The sequence below is a fragment of the Chelon labrosus genome (genome assembly GCF_963514085.1).
Source record: "Chelon labrosus genome assembly, chromosome: 11".
In the NCBI taxonomy this organism is placed as follows: Eukaryota; Metazoa; Chordata; class Actinopteri; order Mugiliformes; family Mugilidae; genus Chelon; species Chelon labrosus.
In genome coordinates, this window is record NC_140344.1 from 5656248 (window position 1) to 5683680 (window position 27433).

The 27433-nt window shown below is 43.4% G+C and overlaps 1 protein-coding gene across 1 annotated transcript; it reads left to right on the forward strand.

The window, feature by feature from the left end:
• Nucleotides 1-4344: 4344 nt before the first annotated feature.
• slc6a15 (solute carrier family 6 member 15) lies at nucleotides 4345-27218 on the forward strand. The gene is made up of 12 exons (XM_084554382.1): nucleotides 4345-4549; nucleotides 6093-6601; nucleotides 11793-11950; nucleotides 13126-13252; nucleotides 13360-13541; nucleotides 17488-17598; nucleotides 21588-21829; nucleotides 22066-22264; nucleotides 22605-22797; nucleotides 23739-23898; nucleotides 24244-24406; nucleotides 25842-27218. The coding sequence occupies exons 2-12, from the start codon at nucleotides 6301-6303 to the stop codon at nucleotides 26214-26216; spliced, it is 2211 nt and encodes a 736-aa protein (XP_084410508.1). The 5' UTR covers nucleotides 4345-4549; nucleotides 6093-6300; the 3' UTR covers nucleotides 26217-27218.
• The last annotated feature ends 215 nt before the right edge of the window (nucleotides 27219-27433 follow it).

A 27433-nucleotide genomic window follows, 5' to 3' on the forward strand; every position in this document is an offset into this window, starting at 1 on the left:
AAAGCTGATTCATAGCATCTGACATATGAGAGAATAACTTAATAAACGGAATCCTAATCTTTTATAGCATAAAAACAGCTTCAAACGCTAAACCACCCTGAGAAAATTGCCTTGACATTAAGTGGATTTCCTTGAAAATTTGCACACACAAACATGTCGGCAAAGCGTTACTTTTGGTCTCACGGCACTTTAATCTTTAGCATTAGCTACTCTTTGTTTAGCAAATGGCCCTGGACATCCATCAAACTTAGTGCCATCATCAGATCTAATTTTTTCTTATATGTACTTTATTTTCGGATGACAGAATAATGTAATTCCCTAAATCATGCTATGTTTTCAACATAACATAGCATGCAAACTTTGTCACGGTTAGCATTTAGGCTAAAAGCACAGTTGTATATCAGCGTTACAGAGCTGTGTCACACTGAATTCATAGTCTTGTAATGTCTTATTTATTCTATGCAGGTTGTCTTCAAACATATTTCAACACTGCCCACAAAGAATGTTTGCTCAAATACACTATGGTGACACATTACTTAACCACGTTTTCAGTGCCAGTCCAGACTGCTGCGATTATGCAAATGCTACACCTCTTTTGGTTTTGCAGTTAGTGGGAGCTATCTAAATAATTCTCAACCGAACTAAAGCGTCATGGGCCGAGCAAAATCTAAACCCAGCAACAGAACATCGGTTTTCTTTCACTGCTCTCAGGGTTTCTGTGCCACCCTGCTGATGAGGTGGAGGCTATTAGCAGGAATCAATAAGTCTGCTCTCACTCAACTTGTGCAGAGAGAAAAATGCAGCAAGCAGGCAATATCCTTGGACACTTTTTTTTTTCTTTGTCCGACGAGGCCGACAGGCTGTGTTCATAACATCAACACGGAGATACACAATGTCTGATGTACTCCTCATCGTAGAGTGGTGAAAAGAAGTGATGGAGTTTATGAACTGGAAGTAATAGGATTTGTGTGGACATCAAATGCACACACTAACACACACACACACACATTTTTTCTGCCTGGCAAACACTTCCTAAGAACTACTGTGGGAGCTCTATGATGGTCCACCTGAAACACTGTGGGTGGATTTCAGAGTTGGCGTTGGTTTTAAAAGTTAAACTCACCTTCTCTCAGAGAGTTGATAATATTCGGGTTTTAATGAATGAATGAATGAAACCTTTATTGATCCCGCAATGGGGAAATTAAAAACAGTGGGGGGAGGAAAAAGGGAAGAAAAACAAAAGGAGAGGGGAGGATAAAAAAGCAGCTCCCAGACTACACTCATCTGGGGGAGTACAGTGTGGGACCAGGAAAAAAACCCCGGCAACATGAGCACATATGAGCACACTTTACAACATAAGAACTCAAAACAACTTGCACCGGGGGACTGGGGAAAGGGGGTTGGAGGTGTTCCAGCGCAGACAGGCATCCCCCGGCCACAGCCAACTACGGCGCCGCCTTCGGACCCCGCCTGTCGCACAAGGGGGATAAAGCGACGAAGGCGTGGGATTGGGGGTTAGGGAGGTGTATTGCATATGTGCATGTGTGTAAGTGTCCGTGGGTGCGTGTGTGTACATAAGCGTCACCTTAAACGTAATTCGTCTCAGAGAGCAGGTTTTCTCCTGCATTTTGACAAGCAAGGACATGAACCTTTGAGATATTGTGAAACAAAAAGAGATTAAATTATGAGTCAGCCCAAATGGCTTTGACAGTATCGATGCACAAGGAGTCATCGGCATGAAGCGTTATTTCAGGTCACTTTTTTATCTGTGTTTTGCAAAAGAAAAGGAAAAACATAAGAGGACAGCTCTCCCGTGTCATTCTTGGGAATGAGCTCTCACTCATTTCTCAGGAAGCACTACAGTTTTCCCAATCACAAATATATCCCTTACAGTATTGTTCAAGTCAGAGCAGCTTGGCTTCATGCTGGCTTGCAGCTCAGGCCTTTTCCCCTACATGTGCACAAAAAGCAAAATTCACAGCGTTTTCACTGCAGTAAGATTACGGCATGTGGCACAAAAGAAGACTGAATGTGAAACTGCGATGCATGAAGGTGCGTGAGTGCACACTGTGCCTTGATCATGCCTTTAACTGACTAAACCCTGAGCTTAGACAAAGCAGGTTTGTGCACAGCTTTTGTGTTAGTGAATGTTTTACATTAGAAACAGAAGAAAACTGAACTGATGGCTCATGTGATTTGGTAGGAGGAACTCATACCTTAATGTTCACAATGAAACATGTCATCTCTATTTCGGTTGCATGCATTCTGTTAAACAAAGAGAGGATGGTCCATACTTCCTCCGTTGATTCTTTCATTTAGCGGCCGAATAATTATATTCTAGGCTGCGCAGTGATGTTGTGTAGTGTTCTCCTGGTGATGATGTGGGTTTTCTCCAGGTGCCATAGTCCAGAGACATGCATGTTAGGGTAAATGGTGCTTCTGAATTGGAGGTAGGTGATTATGCGAGTGTGAATGGTTGTTTGTCTCTTTGTGTCAGCCCTGTGATAGACTGGTGTCCTGTCCAAAAAACTAATAAGCTGAAAAGCCACTATGCTGGATTATGAGCAGAAAATGATTTACATAATAAAGATACCCTCTTTATTAAGGAACCGAGGAACTCCTCATAGAAAAACCAGGCGCCAAGACGTAGCAAGAGAAAGCTTTCTATCATCATCTTCATTCAACGAGATGAAAAGAAGAAAGTGGTCGCCGAAGGAAGCGGCACACTGTCATTTAACAATGACCTCACCGCTGACAGAAGGAAGAAGAATGCAGATGTGCACAGGGGTTTTCTGTGCGCTCACATTCAGCCCAGCACGTCAAAACTTCACAGACGTCATTTCATAATTCAGCACAACGACAAGCCTCGACATAACCAAACAGTTAGAGCTTTTCAAGGTGAAGTGATGGAATATCCTGGTCGATCAGCTGATCTCAGTCTGAATAAGCTGAAGAGGACTAAAGCTGGAGGGACGCAACAGAAAGCAGCAGAAGTCTGAGGCAAATGACAGGGAGAGCATCACCAGGAAAGATGAAGGGTGTCTGCTGATGTTTATGGATCAGTATCCGGACAAAATATATAAAAATATAAAAATATATAAAAGTTTGATCATTTAGTTTTAATTGAAAACACCTAAACATTGAGCTTCCTGTGTTAAAATGGTTATATTCAACACACAGTTCTATTTTTATTCTGACAATAACTCTGACAATGGATTATTTGACTTTAAACGGAAACTGAACAGACAATTTCAATCTCTCATGTATCATGTATCAGCTATATCTTGTACTCTCGCTTGTATCATGTACTGATAAGATTCTACACGAATGCTTCAGTCAGATGTAACAGATACATGTTTATCTAGTTCCTCCAGCTGTTGTCTTCTCCTCCCTATCACGCTAGGTTCTGTAAAGCGTCTGGAGATAAGTTATATTGTTATTGACACTATATAAATTGAATTGAATTGAAATGAATTGAATTGAATTGAATTGAATAATTACAACTAGGTTATATATGTTAATCATTCCCAGAAGCAGCCCTACAGCATGCTGCTGCCACCACCATGCTTCATAGTGGGGATGGTGAGTTGGTGGTGATGTGAAGTGTTTGCTGTCTGCCAAACACAGCCAGTCCATCAGCTGGAGATTGAAATGAAGGTCGAGTTTGAAGATGATGAAGATGAGGGCTACTCCATGGCTCGCATGCAATAAAACTGAGACTATTTCATCATGTTAGCGGAAGTGACGAGTTTCTGTGCGTGTGTTACATCATTCCATATTGATTAGTGATTTTTTTACAGTGACATTATCGAACTCGTTTTTAATTGAACCGTGCGTTATTTAAAAATGTATATTTCGCGTCCTTTTGCCTTGTCCTCACCCAGAGGACAGATCCACGTCTCGTCTGTGTTCTGTTTAGATTTTCATAAGACACAGGCGGGTTGAGCCGCTGGATGACGCTCGAGATGTCGACCTTGAACCAAAATCTCTTTTTTACAGGTTGACCCACTAAATACAGTATGCGTTCTATTGTTAAAAAAAAGATGTGAAAAATAAATATGTTTAATATCCAGATGAATATATAAATGCTCACATCCATTTATATATATATATATATATATATGGATGTGAGCATTTATAAACAAAGCCACATTGCATCCATGAGACTCCTCTTCTATAGTAGTGGGGTGTACCAAGTTGCAACGAGGGGGGAATACGCAGAGCACACGTATGCTAATTTCAATTAAAGTCTCTAAAATAGAGACATGGACAAAGTGTAGTGTCAAATGTATTGGTTTAGCGATCTATCTGCGATTAAAGTTTCCGTGAAAAAGGAGTCGATAAGACATCTGTGCGTAGGAGGCAGCGACTCCCCCTCTGAGAGTTTAACTGTTTCCGGCTGGGTAGATAGTAGTCGAACGGGGCACCCTGAAGCAGCAGCATTCACCGGTAGGATTTGAAACAGTGATAATGTCTGCTCCGTGCATGTGCTCTCACAATTTCATCCCTTGAGACGTTTCAGAACAGGACCGCTGGTTGTTACGCACAGGTGAGTGGCTTTCTCCAGGTCCGTCAGCCTAGATGGCAAAAGGGCGTGATGTGGTGAGGTTACTGGGGGTGGAGGACTGGGGTACCAGTGCGGAGGATGTAGCGGACCAGGAGAATGATGAAATACCTCACATACATATCATGAGGACCGAGCGGGAGGGCGGACGATAATTTATTCCAACGAGAACAGATTGTGCCCAGGCAGAACAACGAGCCACATGGCATCGGTGTGACTTCTATATTTATTTTTTATTTTTTATTTATTGCTGCATCCGCGTTTTGTTGTTCCGGCCGCCCTTTATTTATTTTCCTCCTCATCGCTGTGCAGACAAAAAAAAAAAAAATTAATTAAACCTGCAAGCTTCTTTGTGTGTCGAGTCATCCTCAGACCTCAATGCAGTCACGCCTTAATTTCCCCGCAAGCCCCTCTCTCATCATCTGCAATAAACGCGGTGAAGGTTACTCAGCATCACCATCAGCAGCATCATCATCAGGGGTCCTGTTTCTTCTTCGGCCGTCGTTTCGTAACACAGTGAACGCAACACGGCGGCCTTTGCCTCACTGTGAAGCAGGCTAATCTGGAAGCGGTGGAGGAGACCTATTAATCACCTAATCCGTTGATGGGCGAAAGGAGGGAGGCTTGCGGCGTGTCCTGCGTCGCATCGCAACATTTGCAGGATATTTTGCATGTAATTATGAAACAATTATTCAAGCAGGAAGAAAAATCAACAGCAGCCCCAAATAAATAAATAATAATTAAAAAAAAAAAAAAGCTGAATTCTAGAGGACTGGGGTGTTGCGCACTTTGACGCGCATCTGGCTGCGTGGCGCGTCCACACCCGTGGAATCGGGTAGTTAGTGGTTGCCACGTGTGAGCAAATAAAACGTATCATTCACAGACTGAATGAATGTAAATAATAAGTGTGATGTTGGATGTCGCTTTCGCGTCCGGGGGCTTCCCCCGTCCCGTGGAGCTGCGGGAAGAAACCGAGTGTTTGGGTTTGTATGCTAATTGTCTTTGTCCCTTCAATTATTCAGGAGGCCGGAAACATGATATACCGCCTGCCTTCGACCTGTCACTGTCCAAGTCACCGGCCACAACCAGGCTAATGCTCCCAGGCTGCTTTTTTTTTTTTTTTTTTTTTTTTTTTCCACAACAGTGACTTAGAATAAAATGATCCCCATTCATTGATTTTGCAGTCCCTGGCAGCCATGTGATTTCCATGTGAGAAATGACTCTGCATCACTCACATAAAAGCAGTAATTCCCTGCGTGGATTCCATCCGTCCTGTGTGTAGGTTTAGAGTTTGCGTTTTAAGAAAGTTTTTTTTTTAAAAGGTCATCACCATTGGCCAAAGTCAGCATGTGTTTTAACAAAGGCTTTTGCGTCAAGGTAGAATCAGACAGACGGCTATTTATGCTGTTTCTGAAGGCTGGTGTAGAAGTGAAACTAGACACACTCTTAGCAGCAAGTTCTCCAGTGTATTTCCATTCTCTTTTAACGGCTGTTTTCTCACTGCAGTGTTTCTTCTTCTGCCCCACAGATATTTGGTGATAATGAAAAAGTAAACAGCTTCCTTATCACTCAACCTCTACAAACTGTCTCAGACACCGCGGGCCCTCCAACCCAAACACAATCTTAAACTCACGGCAAAGCTCTTAAAGAGACTTTTCCCAGACGTCGGCCCTGACCTCCCAGCCCGCCAACCAGAAAGACGTTCCACCCCCCCTCGCCCCCGTTTGCTATATCAAATGCCCAAAAACAGCAAGGCCGTCAAGAGAGAGCTTGACGACGATGTCACAGAGTCTGTCAAGGACCTGCTTTCCAACGAGGACGCCTGCGACGATTCCTTCAAGAAGAGCTCGCTGATCGTCGACAACCATGACGGGGAAGGGAAAGAGTGCGACGTGGAGGAAGGCGGCTCGGACGGCGAGGAGGAGGAACGCCCGGCCTGGAACAGCAAGCTCCAGTACATCCTGGCCCAGGTTGGCTTCTCTGTAGGCCTGGGCAACGTCTGGAGGTTCCCCTATCTGTGTCAGAAGAACGGAGGGGGTGAGTTACCGCCAGAAGCTCTTATTAACACACGTACTGAACACAGTAAAGACAGACAGGCTGGAGAAACAATTGTGGTTTTTTGGATCACTGATCTTATTTTCATAGTTGCAGCTTATCATGCGTGTATGATAAAACCAAAGCTATTTCAGTCATGGTAACTTTTCACTCACCAAAGTAAACAAGATGACCTGATAATCCGACCAGACAGATTATCCACATCATGGCACTTTTAGAAGGTAAAACCTGAAATAAACGTTACTGAAATGTAATTATTAAGAAATTCACTTTTGTATAGGAAACCTGTGCAGATACAGCAAAAATATGCAAGTGAAAGTTGCTCCAAGAAAATGTAATTCAGGGTGCACGTCGAAAAAGTTGATCTTTTTTGTAAAAGAAAAAAAATAAAATGTAAAGCCAACCTTCGAACTTGTCTGGCTGAGCTTCTTGCTCAGTCTGTTTTTAGTAAGGTGGCCCCATAGTGAAACGTCAGACGTGAGCTTTTGACACAAGACAGCACCAACAGAAGTAATGACACATAAGTGAAACTGTAAAAATAGCATCTATGTTGCCGCTGATCGAGTGTATTCCAGCCACAAGTGAGACTACATCTAACACTAGCGGCATTAAAATAGTTCTGCGAGCATTTCACGTATCGTCATGCCAGTTGTTTAGCACACAGTGTCTTAATGTGACACCAAATTTGCGTTAAAACAATATATAGAGAAAAAATAAACTTCAGAGAGTGCATCAGGATGTCGTATTCATGGGTGGGAGCTGGGATGAAAATAAAAAAGTGGACTTGACCGTATGCTAGGATGACAAAAAAAAAAAAGTACAGAGAGGTTTATGTGATCCACGTCTGTGATGGATGTGTGGATTGCATCAGGGCCGTGTGTTAACAACACAGAGATGTGCCTGGAAGGGGCAGTCGACGCTGAGAAACAAGAAGTACAGTCTTCTTCTTTTGGCTTTTTTTTTTTGTGTGTAAACCATCTGACTATGCATTAGAGCGACGTTTAGGTTCCTCCTTCATGCAACGACCATGCAGCTTTTATTGTGACACTGCATCTAGCTGTGTTTACAGTGTGGGCCCCAATCTGTTCAATATTAAAGCGGTCGCTGACGGAGTGTGAAAGTCGACCCCGCAGAGCTCTCGAAGTAGACGCATCGTTTATACCTGTGTGGAATGAAGGGGTGCCTCTTTAAGAGAGATCATCAGCTGAACGAATATGACCCAGTTTATTCTAACCGGAAACTGAACACTGTCCTCACGATTAAAAGTGAAATGCTCTGGTGTGCATCCCGGCGACCTCGGGACTTAAATGACGGTCACGTGACTGAAACGTGCAAGAGCAAGCTCACAACCTAGTAACACTGCAGGCATCATGCAGGAAATCATTCTGCAAGCAGCTCCAGTGCTCTAGATTCGAGTTTTGTTATAACCAAATCCAAACCTGCCGCACCTCTGGATTCTCACAGAGCATAACCTCGTTACGGTTACACTATGATGTGTGTGTGTCCCAGAGAGGTGATAAGGTGTTGCACTTCCCATCTGGAGATTATGTAAAGCCTCTGGCTGGCTCCAGAAAGCTGATTAAATGAAACCGTCTCAGACAGGTTGGCCAGACTGTCAGTTCAAGTTTGTTGTCGTATGCAACGTCTCAATGAGCTTTGCAGGCCTCATTGAGTTCAAGATCTCGTAAAAACAGAAGGAAGAAGTCCCCAGAACACCCTTCTTCACTGTAAATAATGGAATGGATTTGCCAGTGTTACATCATCACGATGCAGTCACACTGTGGTAATAAATGATCATTCATTCTGTGAGTTTCCATGTAAGAGGCTTTGCAAGTTGCAACAGCATTTGTTGCAAAGACATCATTTTGACTGTTTTATGTGTTAATATGTGACATGCACTCCTTTGCCAAAACATTAGGAACACTAGCGAAACTGAATGCATTCTAATATAAACGTCCCGCACTAAATCATGGCTGCATGACTGTACTAATGTTCAGCTAATATGGAAACAGCTTCAGAGAGTTGGTGATTCAACTGGATGATCATTATGGAGGATGTGGTTTGTGGTGCTGTTAAGCTGGATTGAATGAAACACTAAAGTGTGTCTGTTATTTAGCTTAGCCTGCGGGCAAAAAAAAAAAGATTGTCAAAATAATAGAAACAAGTGTCGGTACAAAACAAAACAATAGCTCAACAAACCACACGTTTGAATCAACAGCTCTCAGTTATTAAAGAAGATTTAGTGCAACATTTAGTGCAACACTGTTATATCAGAATTCATTCATGTTCACAAGTGTACCTAATAAACTGACTTCCTTTGGTGAAGTATTTAGCATTGTGGTATGGGGTGGGGTCTCCACCATCATTCCAGCCTTGATGTTTGAAAGTAAATGTTGTTTGTCTATACATTAGATTACGTATTATTATAGGGTTGGTTTTTTGTATCCCATGTGCAGTCAGTAACCAAATGTTAGGGACGTTTTGGGAAAAAAAGGCAAAGGATAAAAGGGAAAGTTAAAAGAAACTGTAGGAAAAAAAGTCTAAGAATTGGTCCATTGAAAGGGAACGTGGCAGTGGTTGGGGAATAGTGAGGAGGTCAGTGGATGGGGATGATTCTGTGCGGGGAGATGTGAGGGGAAATGGCTAAAGTTGGTCTGGGTTGCTTGGAACACTGGAGCCTGAAAGACTACAGGTTGGGGTGTCTTTCGTCTTTCAGGCTCCAGTGTACCCAGACCAACTGCCCTCTCACACACACAAATGTGCATGATCTGATGCAACATGGACACAGGTAGGATTCACAGCATGGCTGCATAATCCTACCTGTGTCCATGTTGCATCGGATCAAGCACATCTGTGTGTGTGAGAGGCCAGTTGGGTTCAGCAAAAATCACAATCCCGTCATGCTTTCAGGTCTCTTTTAAACGGCTCTGGTCACCCTGCTGTGTTCAGCTGTAATTAGATTATGAGGACAGATCAGACAGATCCGAGCCTGGAGCAGGTCTGTGTGTGTGTGTGTACTTGCAAGGTTATCATTGTGAGGACTGGGGTTCAGACTTGGTTTTATGGTTCGGGTTAGGTTTAGGGTAAAGGCATGCCTTATGCCAGTGCATGCTCTCGCAAAATTAGTCCTACAAACAAATATGTGCTTCATCTTCATCTTTTCACTGCCATCTTTACATGGTCATCATTGCTTTTGGTGAGCTTAATATCTCCTTATATGGTTTTATAAAAAGCATCAGAATGTAAGCATACTGCTGTACCTATGTACAGCCTCTCAGAGGAGTTAATAGGTTTCTTGTCCTTTAGTCTTGAATTTGTGACTTTACCAAGGGCCCCTGATTGAGGTCCAAATGCCCATTGTTTAGTTACTTTGATCTGGCCTTACCTTTAGGCATGATAAATATTAATGTCGCAACCTGTGTCCATTTCACTGTGTGATTCTACACACCAGCGACAGCGTGGATTTTTAAATCTCTCCCCTTAAAATGTCTGAGCTTGTGTTCGGAACTTCCCAGCATCACCTTCAAGGTTTCTGAGAGTCTTCCAGAAACAGAGACAGCCAGATCAGACACCACGTCAGAAACACGCGGGCGTGGACCAGAGATTGGCTTCACATTTCTTTAGCCCTCACTTCTATTAGAAGTGACCTCGTTTATTGAAGGCGGGTGAACGGTGAATCATATCTCCTTGCTTACTCTGCATGTGTGTCATCCTTGTCCCTGCGCGTATTACAAAAACAAACAAAAAAACGATGCCTAGACTGGATAAACCAGATATCACCTTCCTCCTCCTGGAAATATAAACTGCCCTCAGAAGAATTTTGGAAAATGTTGAGACAAGAGTGAACGCGTCATCAAAGATCCTAAATATCTGAAGGAAACAGTTGAGGTTGTTAGAAGACAATGGAGACCAGGGGGGGTTGATGTCAACTGAGTGAACTGTGAACCAGAATTAGATGTTTTAATATTAGAAGTCGCTAAGTATAGCGTGCATACACAAACACATGTGCTTGAAACAATAGAATGGCTGCACTGAAGCCTTTTTGTAGTGCTTGTTCAGACACCCACCGACACACACGTATTTATTTCTTGTGTGTGTGTGTGTGTGTGCAACCACGCCTGTCAAGGGAGGAGAAGTACTCAAGAAAAGATCTGAATGAACATGGCGCCAGAAAAAAAAACAAATTCGTCGAAACAATGTGGAAATTAATCGTACGTCTGTTGTGGAGGGTTTGCCGTCAATGAATCACGGCGCCCGCCCTGTTCGTGTTGTGGTTCCACCTCAAAAGAGGAAAGATTGTGACAAAATGGATTTATAGTGTAGTGTCACCCTTGTCAGACCGGAACTACTGTACAGCTTCAAATGTGTGCTTTCATGAAGACATCAGCTGGAAATGGTGCAACGGTTCTTGACAGACTTCTCTGGTTGAGGGTCTCGAAACTAACAGGGCACCCACGGGAAGTTTAATTTCCTGTGAGGTTAACAAAAAACAAAAAACAAAAAAAAAAACACGCAGTAGTATCGCTTAAATGTCCCGCTATGTAACGGAATAAAAAAAATCTGTTGCCACTGAACACTTGTAACCACCGGCCATTTCCTCTGAACAAAGAGTTTTAGGTTCTCTCGTTCTCTGTAAACCGTCATGTGCCAGGCGGCTTCACTGCTCACAAGTGCACTGACTGTCACAAGAGATGTGCCCCTCCTGAATTCTATGGCACCGCACTGTTACAGCCCGTCTTAATGTTGGTTATTCACCCTGAAACCTAAATTCTAGGAAGGAATGCCGCCTTTGTAATGTGCTCTAAAGTAATCCCACTGTAATTAAGGTAATTTTAGACTTCGCTGTCATTTCTGGTTTCCAGAATGATTGTACCACACGCACCAAAGGTAGAGGCACACAAATGCGGATGCAGATGTGTGCGTGAGCTTTTCAGGCAAATGTGTCACCATCAGGGAGATATTAAGCAGAAGTGTGGTTAAAGTGTAGGAGGCGGCCGTGTCTGTCAGTGGGTGTTTGTTTAGAGTAGCATGTGGCACCTAGACAATGCTGATGTAAGACCTGTCGCCATGTGCTCATTTCAGGAACTGAGATCTTTCACTTTTCTGATGACACACTTTGCTTTCTTGCAGCACCTTCACCTATGTCCGCTCTTTGTGTTGTCTTGATTGGCAGGAGCGTACCTGGTGCCCTATCTCATTCTGCTAATACTGATTGGCATCCCGCTGTTCTTCCTGGAGCTTGCAGTGGGACAGAGAATCCGCAGGGGCAGCATCGGGGTGTGGAACTACATCAGCCCTCGGCTGGGGGGCATCGGCTTTGCCAGCTGCGTGGTAAGTCAGACACTGGGGGTCTCATTGTTTTGACATCTATGAAATATAAAAGATGGAGAAGAGGTAAGTTTGGAGAAGTTTGATAGCAGTGTGATCAATTAAGGACATATAAGGAAAAATAAAGCATCAAATAAGATCATTAGAAAGTGATAAGTTCATCTTTCTCAGTTAGATTGTTTGGACAAAAATACATACTCAAAATAAACCTTTTTGTCACCTAAACTAGATTTTGCCATTTCTGATGAGTCTGATTAGTCTTCCTGGTGTAAGTGAAGGAAGACATTGTGGGAGGGTGGAGTGAATGAGCCCTGAGTGTGCTCATTACCTCATATGTGTGCACATAAAATGCGTGGGTTAAATGCAGGGAGCTGATTTCCATGTGTGTAAAAAGCAATAGGCAGTGGAGTATTGTCCAAAAGTTTATCATCACTACTCTTGTTCTGGATACGTGTCACGTCATGCTGCTTTCACAGCTTTCTGAAACCAGGGCGTTACCCTACCGCTTCAGTTAGTTTGGGGTGGTGTGAACATGGCAATCACGCTCCATCCTGGAACAGATCAACTGAGCCCGGTTAGGGAGGTGGTCTCTGGCTGCTTGCAATGGCTCCCCAGAGCGGGTCTTTTCCAGAGTGAACACATGTTACCCAGGGACTGATACGGCCACCGTGTAGTTATATAACCAAGTAGCTTACCTGATGTGTCTTTGGAATAGTGGGCACCCGACAAAGTTTGGGGCAGGCTGTAGCAAGACCCAAAAGGCAATTTGCCTTTTCGTTGTAGCTCGGATGCTCGATCAAACTGAACATGCTGTCACATAACAGCAATAAATGCCAGTGCCCAGACCCGCTCCTGACCCTCCATTACAAATTAGATTATTTCACAATTTCTTTAATGCAGTGTATTTTTTTCTGCAAAATTATGACCAGTGTCAAAACCGTTTGCAAGGATATAATGTTGAGGGCGTGTGAGCAGAACTTTGTCTTGATTGCCCTGTGAACACGAACAGAATCGTGGTTCAATGCAACATTGCAACAATATAGTTTTTGTGCCTGTACTTCCTGAGTCAGAGCGAAATGTAGTGTGAACCCCCTTATATTGTCAATTTAAGGAGACATCCTACCTTCTGCTTTCGGTTTTGTGCGTCCCAAGCTGAAACCTGTCTCTTTTGCCTGTAGGTGTGCTTCTTTGTGGCCCTCTACTACAATGTCATCATCAGCTGGAGTCTCTTCTACTTCTCCCAGTCCTTCCAGCAGCCCCTGCCATGGCACGAGTGTCCACTGGTCAAGAACAAGACCAGTACATGTAAGACACAGTGACCTGAGTGAAGCCTTTTAAAGTGCTCGTTCAATAAACCGATTGTGGCGATTGTGATGAAGAGGTCCATGACTGTCTTACGGTTTTGTCCGCAGATGTTGTGCCCGAGTGCGAGAAGAGCTCGGCCACCACCTACTACTGGTACCGCCAGGCCCTGGACATCTCTGATGACATCTCTGAGGGCGGGGGACTCAACTGGAAGATGACGTTGTGCCTGCTGGCTGCTTGGTCCATGGTTTGCCTCGCCATGATCAAGGGAATCCAGTCTTCTGGGAAGGTAAGAGGAATACGCTGGTGCTAAAAGAATTCAACAGAACAGAGAACAGAGGAAAAGGGCTTACTACAGCTGCCCTGCAAGCGAGGCCAGATTGGCCTAGATAACTACTCAAACACAACTCTTGTACCGAAACAAAAGGCCTTCTCTTGCCAAGTGTTTTGGAAAATCCTCTCACACGTAATTAGCTCACTTTAGCCTGGCTTAAACACACTGCTAAGTGACCAGTGAAATGTGACTTGGCAATTTTTTCTCATGATACACTCTCAGATATGATTGTGGGAGCTCATGTGATCTTGAGTGTGATTTCTGGGCTTTAGCTCCGAGTAGCAAAACTGACTATAGCGTGACTGGCATCCGGAAAGATTAGCCCACTGGGTAAAGGCTGCCATCTGCTTGCAAACTCACTGCGCTCCCGGCCTCTCTCTTTTTTTTTTTTTTTATACAGGTGATCATCATCATTCCACATTTTCTCATTTCACATGACAAGCATTAAGCGGGTAAACTCTCGAGGCCAGAGTCAAGCCTGTGCTAATCAGAGAGGCAATCATTTTATAATCTTCCTAGAATGAGCTTTGATGTGGAAGTTATTTAATTGTATTATTGGGTCAGGCATGGGCTGAGCAAAGTTTGGGGTCGAAATGAATACAGTAGATTTCATTTATCACATTTCTTTTTTTAATCTGCAACAGAGCAAGGGCTTACATTTTAAGACTGAATGAGCTCAATAAAATATGTCCCTTAGCCCTGTTTGGCCATTTAGCCTTATCTAGCTTACTGTTTTGGTTTTACAGCACATTTATTGTGTGGTGCAATTGTGGGACCAACAAAAAACCTTGGACAAATCCAATCCAAACATTAACACAATTTTAAGACTGATCCACCATTGAAAACTGTTGAATTTGGGCCTTGCGCGGGCAGCAAAGCCCTTGTATACACAGCCCTGTTTTTCACCTGTGAGTGCAGTTTCTTGAGATGTGGTGCAGGAAACATGGCCGTCACTGGCCAAATGAGTTTTCCCACCTTTTAACTGGACATTGTCCTCAGCTCAAGTCTTATCCCAACTGCCGTCCAAGCTTTGTTTGGCTCCACATTCACCACAGCAGCCACAGACAAAGCAAGATGGATGCCTTGTGCAACAGAAGTGGTTTAATCTTGGCTTCTGCCTTCTCTTATTTGCCCTGTCCGCCACACCCTGCTGCCTGGCAAGAAATGCCACTTCTGACCACAGTCGGTGTATTTCAAGTGCCAGTCTGTCAGAGGCGTTGTTTGAGGATCTAACATGTGCGGATCCTTCCGCTGTCATCAGGACGACACAAGGAATTACTGAAACAAAGACAGAAATATATCTTGTAACCCGTCGTTTTTGAAAGATAATCAGAAGCCACCCATGCTGCAAGTGAACCGTACAGTTGGAGCCAGATGGTCATCCTCCAACTGCCCGATGTGTCCTGACAGCCCGTTATGAGTTGGCCTACAGAGGAGAGCTGGGCATTAACTTCCCCCCTCCAAGGGGCCGGCTCCAAGTGTCTTTGAAGTTTAATCGGCGCCGTGCGGTACAAAAGAATATTAATGCCCTCTCTCCACCCGTGTTCGCACAAAAGCCTTTTCCAAGGAATATCCCTGCCGCGTTCTGCATTTCTGTCCCATTTGTGCGTGTGGGTGGGCGTGAAAAGGGATCAGGCCATTTGGTTGCCATGGTTATACGCGCTCTTTTGGCTCGGCGTGATTGTTGAGAGTGCGGCAGAAAAAAAGTGGGGGGTGGGTGCGGAGATTTTGGCTTTGACTTGATTTTGACAATGGAATTCATCAAGAACGTGAAAGTCCCTGAAACATTCAAATTAAAACTTTCTTTATTATGGCGAAACTAATATGTGCAATAATAAACACTGCCGTCCTTCAGATGGAAAATAGTCTTATAGTAAAAGGCCATTTATCACAACAATTAGATGTTAAATTATATGTCATTTAAGGAAAACCTAACTTTTTTTTATCAGTTTTCGATAGCGTATAGCAGTGCAGTTCCTCAAACTTGACCTTTGTGAGAAGCTATCTGCTATCTGACATGGCACACAATGTTTTTTTGATAGAGCATAGGACTGAAGTTACAGAGGAACGGATATGCAGCCTGGCTGGCTTTGAGCTGACCAAGGCTATGATTGTTCTCGCACTAGAGCACAGAAGTGGGAGGAGTCACAAGAGCTGAAAAGGAAAGAAAGTACATGAGGAAAATCAAAAAAAATGTTCAAGAAAGGCAACTTTAGACTTGTAGAGTTTCTGGAGGACTTTTCTCCAATCATGCAAGTAGCTTCTTCAGTTCTAAAGGACTGGTGGGGAGGTGAGGTTTTAATGGGAACATCTGTCGGTGTAGCCCATCTTAAACTTGACTAAGCCTGACTAGTTGGGTACTTGGATGAGTAGCAAGACACTTCAAGAAACTCTACAAGTCCAGTTGCCTTTCTTTTTTTTTTGTTATACTAAGACCTGGATGACTGAGAGCCTTCACAGACAAGGAAAAGTATTCCAATGTTGACTTTCTGTTTAAGGATCTTCACTTCAAAAGCATTCATCTTGATATTTAAAATCACTTCTGTCTGTTGGTTTATATCTGTGACAGTTTTCAGTCATCCAGGTCACGGTATATCCAAAAAAAAAAAAAAAAAATGAAAGAAGGGCAACTGGATGTTTCACCATGCATCCAAATAGCTTCATCAAGTCTGAATGACTGGACGGGAGTTGGGATTATATTAGGAACATGTGTGGGTGGGGCCCACCTGGAACTCACGTGACTGGGGTTTGTAACAGCCGGATACTCACCTGTAATTTGAGGATTTAGTGTTGATCCTCCAGTGAATGGTACAACCCATTCATTTCCAGAGAATCCAGTCTCAAGGAGTGAACGGGGGCTGAACGTTTTTGTGGACACATGTTGTAAATGTGTTGTGAATCCATGACTGAGATATAATTTGCCTCTGAAGTGTTGATTTACGGTCCATTTTGTGTGCACTTCTTCAAAAGTAATGTTATATGCCTCGTGGCAGTGTCACCAGGTTTAAATATTGCTTGGATGATGAAAGGAAGGGACAGCTCTGTGGCCTCTACACAGCCGGGATATTCCACAGAACCTTCTGCTTTAGGATACACCATCTCTGTTCCCCCTTTAATGAGACATGTTGTCTGCTTGAGAGCTACATAGGGACCACCAAGTAGGAGACGTTAAGTCTCTGAATTACTAAGCGTTCTCATGACTCAACCCTAAACCATCTCCCAGTGTCTGCACCCACACCCCACAGCCAGTCCCATAAATCCACGTGCTGCAGAGTAGCGGCTGACTCAGGCCTTCAGTCGCCCTCAGTCTTTTAATATCTATGCAGAGGGGACCTCTGGTTAACGACGCGTGGGGATGAAAAAGGAGGCCCACCCTCTGATTAGAGCTGTAATGGGACAAAGACCCTTGCACAGATCCAGCAGCTACCAGTTCTGACCTAGGACCATAAACTTTACCATAATTATACATTGTCACCAGAACGTACCTAAAGTGTGTCTTGAACAAGACTCTCTGCTGCAAACTGTGACAGAAAAAAAAAAACAGGAAACTAGTCCGGCTTAGTCACACTGAATTCTTCTCAGAATACGAATCTCCTTACACGGTATTTGCATGTAGGGCATGTTTGAACCCACACAGAGAAATGATATACCTCTGCACGCAATGGGATAGTCCCACAATCAATCAGAGGCCTTTTCTCATTGAACAAATTCAACTACACGGTGTTCAGATGATGTGTTTTAGATATGCTTAGTTATGTCACTTCTACCCTCCTGTCCATCACTGCATAAAGCTCACACGAGCAGTTACATTGGCCTGACAGATTCATTCCTTTTCACTGTTTTCCAAAGACGCATGTCGCCTGACAATAATGAACTGAACATCCTGTCTGTTTGCTTGCAGGTGATGTACTTCAGCTCCCTGTTCCCATACGCTGTGCTCATCTGCTTCCTGGTCCGGGCCCTGCTCCTGAAGGGCTCCCTGGACGGGATTCGACACATGTTCACACCCAAGGTAAAGCGCGTTTGAACTGGCGTGGCCTGTTTGGAGAATTGAAAAGAATCAGCACACATCTTCTATATTATGTTTCCATCACAGAGATCCATTTACATCCAGTCATGTGCTCTATACTTCACTCCAGTATTTTCATTAGCTTTGTCTTTACCTTCTACAACATTACAACCCTTCTTACATATGATTTTACTGTTAATTATACAGTAATATAATATGAGCGGCGTATTGCAACATACGAGTAGAGGAAGTGACTCAGATACTGCCTATAATTCTGTATCTGGTATCGCCCACTATTTCCAGTCTATGGACTGATCCAGGACCATGTTTTGTTTGTTTTGTCAGGGTAAAATGAACCCATGTTTCAGAAATTTCGCTTGCTCTAGTCAGCCTACCACATTTCGCTTATTCTTTGCCATTTTAAAACTATGTAGAGGAATTTATTTCCTGCACAGCCACGTTAACCAGACCTTGCACAATGTCATCAGTTTGGCAGTATTTTATGCTGGAAAATTCCACCCGTAAAACGGTGGCGTATGCAGTATGCAAGGCTGTAGTTATGAGGGGAACTGTTGCCAGTTTCAACACCGGCAATCTGAGGAAGCGTTTGAAAATGCCTCACGCAAGAGAGCGCGAGGATTCCGCGTGGCAAAAGAGGAAAAAAAAGACAAACGGGATCCCGAAATGTTGCAAACCATATTCAAACTACATGAAAAATAATGGTGTAAAGCAGTGGCGGCTGGTGAATTTTGTGTTGGGGGGGGCGCAAAGTTTGTAAATCAAACCCCTGTCGGGGGCTCTGGGGGCATCCTCCCCCAGTAGATTTTTGTGATTTTCACGTACAAACTAAGCATTCTGGTGCATTCTGACAAAATAATAAAGACAAAATAGAACATCTCCTTACAAAGACAAATGGGGCCATGGAACTAAGTTTTAACTTAATTTATTTGCCTTGTAAAATCCAGCAAGTTTAAAAATGCTAATACATCAAACATTTTAATCGCATATAAATATTTGACCTGAGAACAGTTATTTTTTCATATGGATTTTTAGTATACCACTGAATAATGACTGAAATTTCCCAGCCAAGGGGCCAACCAAAGCGGTCTCATCAGCTTCTTCGTTCATGTTCACTGTGGTTTGTAGTCTGAAGTAATGAACGCTAGTTGGTGCTCCAGTATAATCGGTCCGCCGAACTCATCCAGTGAGAAACGTTCCGCGGTGCAAAAATAAGTGTGATTAAAACGCGTAAAAAATGATTAACCCGTTATTTTTGTGTAATTAATTAATCTTAATTAACAAGTTAAAGTCCCGGCCCTAGTTTTAAGTCCTTCATCCCCGTTGTAGTCCATAACATCTCTGTCCCGGGACTTTGAAACAGCACGCCTTCATCCTTTTCTTCTCCACAGCCGACCTAGTATATACAGTCAATTCAGCCGACCGACGAAAATTGCGCGAATGCTTCCTGATGGACGTGATTGATTGATGAATTGTCCAATCAAGCAGCCATCTCTTTGCTCAGTTACGTATGACTCAAGCGCGTTAGGGCGAGCCCCGAATCCTCATTGAAAATGCATTGAAGGCTCATTTTCCGAAAAAAAAAGTTTTAACATGAGAGTCAATGGGAGAAGCTGGGGCGATTTTCCACGCTGATGAATTCGCCCAGAGAGGCGGGACCATTTGAAACGCGACTTGAACCTGACGATTCTGATGACAGATAACATGTCTAGAACACTGAAAACTACTTTTGCTGTGATAGAATTTGTAAAAAAAAAAAATCCTCTTTCTCCCAGCTGGTAGGGCGTCGCCCAAATCGCCCCTATACACCATCCGCCCCTGGTGTAAAGATAAATATCTTTTAATTTACTAAACCATGGAATCAATTGAACTGTTTTTAAAGGAATAGTTATTCTTTTCCAGATTAATTCATTTTTACTGTTTGTACTGTTATTGCAATGGCATCAGCCAATATACAATGTTCAGACATGGACTCAGTATTGGGAAGGAAATAAAAGAAATAAAAGAGGTCAGAACATCTCTACTCTGTACTTGAACTCTACAGTATATATGAGTTGAATGTACATAGTTGTGTTACTACTGCTACATAAGTAAAAGGTCTGACTACTTTCTCCGCCTCTGCAGAAACCGGCATTGGTTAGAAATGCACATTTTCTGTTATTCCATCATTAATCACTGTCAAATGAAACTGTCTGAACTCAAACGACCGTACCTGCACGGTGATAGGCTGGCTCCTCAGCGCCAACAGGCCAATGGCACCTCGAGCTGCGGAATCATGTCGCCATGGAAACAGGACTTCACCGAGCCTCTGTGCAACCAACCAACCAAGCCTAAGACGCTCATTCAGAGCAGAGAGCCTCTGTCTTGTGTGTCTGGTCTGTCTCGTCAGATGACATCTTGAGACTTCAAACGACGCGTTGTGCCACCATCTTCCGTATACCTGCGGACATCAGAGCCCCGCTGAGTGTACATTCTGCTCTGTGTTCGGAACACTCTGAGACTTGTGTAACAGAAAACCAGCACGTGGAAACTGTAAAGATGCCAGGCGTCATTTGACACGCTGGTGCAGAGAGAAAAAGGCACACAAAAACAAATGCTTATTCCTACGAAGATTATTCCTGCGAATACGTAGATCATTATAAAAATAGTCTTTAAAGATACTTACATACAAATTTTTGGACCACAAACATCAGCTTTTAACTTTCAGATCTCCTTCAGCCAGAAACCTGAAAATGTTCAATAATAATACAGGACATTGTAATATTCTGTGCACATGTGTTTAAATGAACAACTTACAACTCTCCCATAGGTGATATATTTGATTAGACTCGGTGTCAGAAAGCCATTGATCATGTCTCAAATCACTTTAAGACTCGTCAAACCACTCAGTGACACTTCATCTCCTACGTATGGGGGCATTGTAATCCTGGAAGACACCTCTCCATCAGCATATAGCTCATCAAAAGATAAATTGGCACCCGCATTCACTGTGCCCACTTGTTGAGAACGTGGTGAAAGATGACCAGCGGCATTGCTTTTTCCACCTCTGACCTCTCAAGTATGCATGTATCTTTGTAATGAGAGGTTTACACTCTTCAACCCCGCTATGATATTGCTCTCTGTGTTATTGGGGATGGACTGTTTGATCACGTCCTCTAACGGCATCCTTAACCCGAGAAGGATTTGCTCTTTTGTTTCTCCTTACATATCACTGTCATCAAATGTGTGCTGTTGGCCACAGTTTACAACCCTATCTATTGATGTCCCTCCCATAGATGCACATGCTGACGTCCGTTCCTCAACCATGAATCCTTTTTAAAGTCACTTCTAGGATTCCTTTTCCAAGATTGAAATGGTTTGGTTCACAAACGTGGTTCTGGATAAAAAAAAACTCTGACTCATAAAATTTCAAGCAAGGACCGTATTCCAGCCAGACCTAAATGGGAATCATTGGTGCCATGAATGGGCGCGTAGTAAACCCGGGATATGAAACTTGAAAAATTCAATTCCGTTTTATGTATATGGCGACAAATACAAGCCAGATTGACTCAAGGCGCTTTACAGAACACAGATAAAGCACTAAGGCGATGGTGGCAAGGAAAGCTAGAACTTCTTGGAAAGGATGTTGTGAATGTGAAACACGTTAGTTGGCGAACGCCAGATTGAGCCACCTTTGAACTGGAGTTCAGAACTGGTTCTGTGGTTGAAATGCGATGGGTTCACTACAGCGTGATTGGTTCTGTGGTATCTGAACAGAACCTGTTGATGCAAAATCTGGATCAACTGGTCCTGGTCAGCATTGGCTTGATTGCATTTCTCAATTATACCACGTGACGTGTGTGCAAAAACCACTCTATCCATTGTGTTTCCTCACTCAATTACTCAAGTTTTTCTTTTTTCTTTTTCGATTTGGTTGTCTAATAACGTACAGCATGTAGACTGCATCACCAAATCTGTCTATTCTCCGTTTTCAGCTGGAGATCATGTTGGAGGCCAAGGTGTGGCGAGAGGCGGCGACGCAGGTCTTCTTCGCGCTGGGTCTTGGCTTTGGCGGCGTTATCGCCTTCTCCAGCTACAACAAGCGCGACAACAACTGCCACTTCGACGCCGTGTTGGTGTCCTTCATCAATTTCTTCACCTCAGTGCTGGCCACCCTGGTGGTGTTTGCCGTGCTGGGCTTCAAAGCCAACATCATGAACAGCAAATGTGTCGCTCTGTGAGTACAAGCTTCCCGTCACAGCTAATTGCTTTTATTTTTGTAAATGTTATATTTTGGACAAGACAAGTTGTCACTGGACTCCAGTTATGGGCATTTTTAACATTTGCAAGTCAGACTGACAATAGAAACAATCAGATTTGTTCTAATCAAGGGTTGTGTGATATTCAACTTCCTGATTCGTACCTAGGTCTTCGGATCATTCTGTTATCAATAACTTCTTTCCATTTATTTAGGAACACCAACAAGATTGTGGCTTTGTTGGGGAACGGCATTGAACAAAGCCTTATTCCTCACCACATCAACCTCACTCAGGTTAGTCAGGTCAGTACTGAGGACTACCATCAGATGATAGAGATCATCAGAGGGGTGAAGGAGGACGACTACCAGAAACTGGGGCTGGAATCCTGCAGCATTGAAGACGAGCTCAATAAGGTAGATGCAAAAGAGAAAAAGTTTGTTACAGTGTCATTATACGTGAGCAAATATTCATTTAAAAGGGTACAATGTAAGTTACTTCTGCCAATAGTTACACAGCCAACAACCATTTAGCTTAGCTGGACAGGCTTTGCACAGAGGTGAAAAAAACAAAATCTGTCCAGCGGCACCTCTGAAGCTAACAGTTATATCTTAGTTATTCAGAGTAAAATCAACATGTGACTTTTCCATATTTATTTCGTAGGTTAGCAGTCAAGGCTCCTAAGCTATCTCAAGGAAAGTACTCACCTGGTAATGTGTCTGTTAACATCGTGCACTTTGTCTCTCTGGCCAACAGGCAGTCCAAGGCACAGGCTTGGCCTTCATTGCCTTCACAGAGGCCATGACCCACTTCCCAGCTTCGCCCTTCTGGTCCGTCATGTTCTTCCTGATGCTGGTTAACCTCGGCCTGGGCAGCATGTTCGGCACCATCGAGGGCATCCTCACTCCGCTGATAGACACTTTCAAAGTGCGCAAGGAGTTTCTTACAGGTTAGAGAGACTCAAGCAGCAATGCGACTTCACGACGAGTCAAACACACATTGTTGAAACGGTGACTTCAGTTTAAGGTTATTTAGGAGAGTTCTGCTGAGGGAGTTTGAGCTTATTAGCAACACACGTCCCGACAAATGTCGCGGGGGCTGGATGAGGACTGCAAAAAGTCCAACATGGACTTCTTATGTGTTAAATGTTGAGATTAGCTTAGTTTATCTTATTCCATATGGGCTCTAAAGGACATGCTGCAGGTGATCGATAATCCACTCCAGTGATTGGCAGGTTCTCTAGATTATGTGCATGTATGTAATATATGCTGAAATTTACAGTCCACTGATGCCATTACAGATGAATACTAATCTTTATCCTTTAGATAGTAGATGTTTAGAGATGCATATAATACTTTCCATATAACAAATAGACATATCAATATCATAATGTTATGCAAAGTGAATCTTGTTCTTCCCTTGAGAATAGCTGCTACTGGATTTCATATATAACCAGGAATTAAAGTTGAGACAGTCTAAGCTAGCAACCCTTCCCACGTCATGCATAAAAAAAAAAGAACAAGTTTAGGTGTCCCCAATATTAAGCTGTTCCCTCAGAGAGAGGAGAAGATGCAAGTGAATATTATAGGAAATGATTACAGAAAAACTCAAACAACACCACAGCTTTGATTAACGGTACTCGAGGCTCTACAGTGAACCGATGTAGGCCATCCAGCTGGTCGTTTGACTCAGACGGCTTTAAATGGGTCCTGTTCTACTTAAACACGCACCGATTTAGCCTCGCTTTATCCCCACGCCTCCCGTTAGATGGGACACAATGACAGCAATTCACCATAAAACGCCACCACTTTGCATGGAGTTTGGGGATGCTCCCTATGAAACGTTTATCAAATATAAGTATATGAGCAAGTACTTGTGTCTCTCCTGCAGTGGGATGCTGCGTGCTGGCCTTCTCCATCGGTCTCCTGTTCGTTCAGCGCTCAGGGAACTACTTTGTGGCCATGTTCGACGACTACTCGGCTACTTTGCCTCTGCTCATCGTGGTCGTACTGGAGAACGTGGCAATCGCTTGGGTTTACGGGATCGATAAGTAAGTAAATAACATCAGCGGCAGCGTAATGCCTCCACTTTTTACTCAGCACCTGTAACAAGCAGGCATACATTGAATACCCCACTTGTGCAGAATTCAACATTTTAACGTGTATATTTTGTACACAAACTGCCTTTGACTGCTTTGAAGGGTAACTCATGGGGTCATGATTGTCTAGTTTTGGAAGCACTGAGGTGTATTTTACTGAATGAGTCCATAAAGGCAAAATATAAACAATATGCAAAGGCCACCAGGTTTATAAAGCAGAACCCCGAAGCTATTGTGAATTCTTCACGAGAATCATCTGATCTCACCTCCCGCTGCTTCGCTCTATTTTCGCCTCAGATTCTTTGAAGACCTGAAGGACATGCTGGGCTTCAGGCCGTACCGTTTCTACTACTACATGTGGAAGTACATCACGCCCATCCTGCTGCTGGTCCTCCTGTGCTCCAGCTTCATCCAGCTGGCCATGACGCCACCCAGCTACAGTGCCTGGATACAGGAAGAGGTGAGATAATGTCTTCGGCCGGGCTCCCCTGAGGCCAGGGGATCAATGAGGGTGGAAGTTCTCCCACTCGGCAGACCTGGAACAGCTAAAAAGCAAATTTAAGGGTTCAAAGGAAGTGAGGCGGTAGCTAAAAGTTGGGAAAAAAAGCCAACCTTTTTTTTGCTGATAAAGACGTGTTTAGGCTCGAGGACAATCAACAGGATGTGTGGTCTACCAAGCAGACACTCAAGCACCTGTTTATTTTAAAACCTTTACCAAGTGGAGCAAAGGCCAAGCTAGACAAGGTGTCTTCACATGTTCTCTAATTTGTCCAGTGAGGCCGACAAGTCTCAGCTCACCAAAACACCTACTTATGATCACCTGCAGCAGAACTAAGCCCCAATTTAAGGTGGATTTAACGACTCATTTTAACCATCGGTCATTTCCCTACAAGTGGATCTGTGTGTTCAAGTAGACACCTGAAACAAAGCAGTGGAAGCAGGGCAGCAACTTACATTAATTCTCCTTATGCATCTTTTCAATTAATAAAAAAATAATAATAAAATTCAATCCATAAAATTTTATTTTACACCAAAATGTCAGAACTCAAGGTAACGTCACCTATTGTTTACTTTGTCAAAAACCTATAGCGCATAGTTCAGTATTTTATAGCTGTAATACATAACTGTGTCTTTCTTGCCAGTTGGGTTGATTTTAGTTTCTACTTCCTGCTTCACTTTTAACAGTGGCGACTGAAACTTTCGCCAAAGATGACTCATACAAATGTTTGTATCTCCGAACCTCCTCAGGCAATCTTTTCTCAATGCAAATTCATCTTTATCGAGCCAAAACAATCAATCGAAAATTGCAGAGAAGAAGAAGCAGCCGGAAATACTAAAGCGGAAATACACTACCAAGCAGACCAATCACAGCTCTTGCAGTCTGTGTCGCCCATTCCTGGGGAGGTGCACGTCAGGCAACGGTGTTAGGTTCTACGTGGGGTCTGGGTACGGTCTGGGCTGTCGCCGTAGCTATGGCTTCAAATATAAGCATGAGATTAAACCACCTATTAAGAATTTTAAACATGCATTTCCTCTAATGACCTGCAGGGGTGCAACTCCTTCAAAAAGAAGCCAAATTGTCTAGAATTCTATGAGAAAAGTACTGTTGTTCTCGCTTATTACTTTAGTAAACCTTTTCCTTATGAGTTTATGGTTTCATTCAGTAGTTTTGATACATGATCATACAACAATCATTTAGGGGGAAAGACCAGAGACACTATTGACAATAGTGATATATTGCCTGAATGTGGCTGTTCAGTAAATCGATCATATCATGAGTTTTGCTGCTCTACTAAACACATTTGTGCTAAACTCACCAGTACTAGGTTGTTGTTTCACCTGTCCGTCCTCTGTATTCACTACAACCTGCTGTTTGTCTCGTGTCTGCCCTCCAGGCCGCCGAGAAGACCTTGCGCTTCCCTCCATGGGGCATTGTGGTCTGCATCTCCCTGGTGGTGATGGCCATCATGCCCGTGCCTGTGGTCTTCTGCCTGCGCTACTTCAACATCATCGACGACAACACCAGCACCACCGTCTCCTACAAGAAGGGGCGCATCATCAAGGAGAGCGCCCGGCCGGGGGAGGACGACGACACCAGCCTGATCCATGGCAAGTCTCCCAGCGAGGCGCCGTCGCCTATGCCTGGCAACAGCATCTACCGCAAGCAGAGTGGCAGCGGCGGCACCGATGCAGACACCGCACCCAACGGCCGTTACGGTATTGGCTACTTGATGGCCGACATGCCGGACATGCCCGAGTCGGACTTATAGACTGACTGTAATAGCCTGCAAGGCCATGCCGGCCGGCCACCTCTACCCTCCACCCCTCTGCGTGCGTTTAGTCAGCTGTTATCATCAGCGTATAGCTCACTTGTACTGTATATTCTTTGTAGATATCGTAGCTGCTCTCTTATTTGTTGTCTCTGAACCTTACATGACTGTCTACCATAAAAAAAGTTTGTAATGTACGCCACCCTCGTCTAAACCTTCCCCCCCTTGCTTGGCTGTGTCGCAAACTCATTCCTATCCCCTCCGATCTTTGCTCCCTCCTCCTTGGAGATCCTGCAGGAGAGAACAGGGGCAAGCAATAAGGTGGGGGCCGACTTGAACAAGAATCTGCAAAGAGGAGTCTGCAAAGGAGTGGGTTCAGGGGAGTCAAGAGGTCTTCTTGGGACAATGTCTGTCTGTGTGCAGCGTAAATCAAGCCAGCTTCGAGTCGTGCTGTGTAAAATAGCTGTGTACATTATGACCCCTGACATATGACATTATGCTGACCAACAACTACCGACACTAGATGGCTCAGCTCTGCAAGATAGAACCTATTTTTTTTTTCTCAGCAAAAGTTCAGGTCAGCTTTGACAGCTACGACCTTTAAAAAACAAAATCCCGTGATTGTCTGAGACAAAAGTGTGCCTAAGTAATTTATATTTGTTTATAGAATACGCGATGGACGCTGTATATTTAAAGTATTCTGTAAATACAATATAAATATTATAAATATATTTATCTTGTTAGTTTGGATATCCGACCAGTGTTTTTAAGGTTCAGACGTACTTCAAATCCTTAACTCTTATCTCTTTGTTTTTTTTTTACTAATGTGCTGTCAATGTTATTTGAGGACTGAGCCCTCGCTCTCCTGTTGTAAATATGTTTTTTTTCCATTAATTTGCTTCTAATACAATGTCTTTCTCCCTGATTAAATTAAAGTACCGATGTGGTCCTTACCCGAAACAGATGTTGTTTTCATCTTTGCCTGTGTCTCGTCTCTGGTAGTTATCCTCAGGATACATTACAGATAGGTACTCCTGATAAATAAGATCATTCCTCCAAAACATCTAAGTTTAAATACCACATCACGTCATCAAATGCGCAACATCCAACTACAAATTCAAAATACCTGAAGTAAAAGATTTAACTGTGGAAAACAAATTTGTGAAATAAATTGTTTAAAGATTCCATTTAAAGATTTTGTGAAAAATGATTTGACA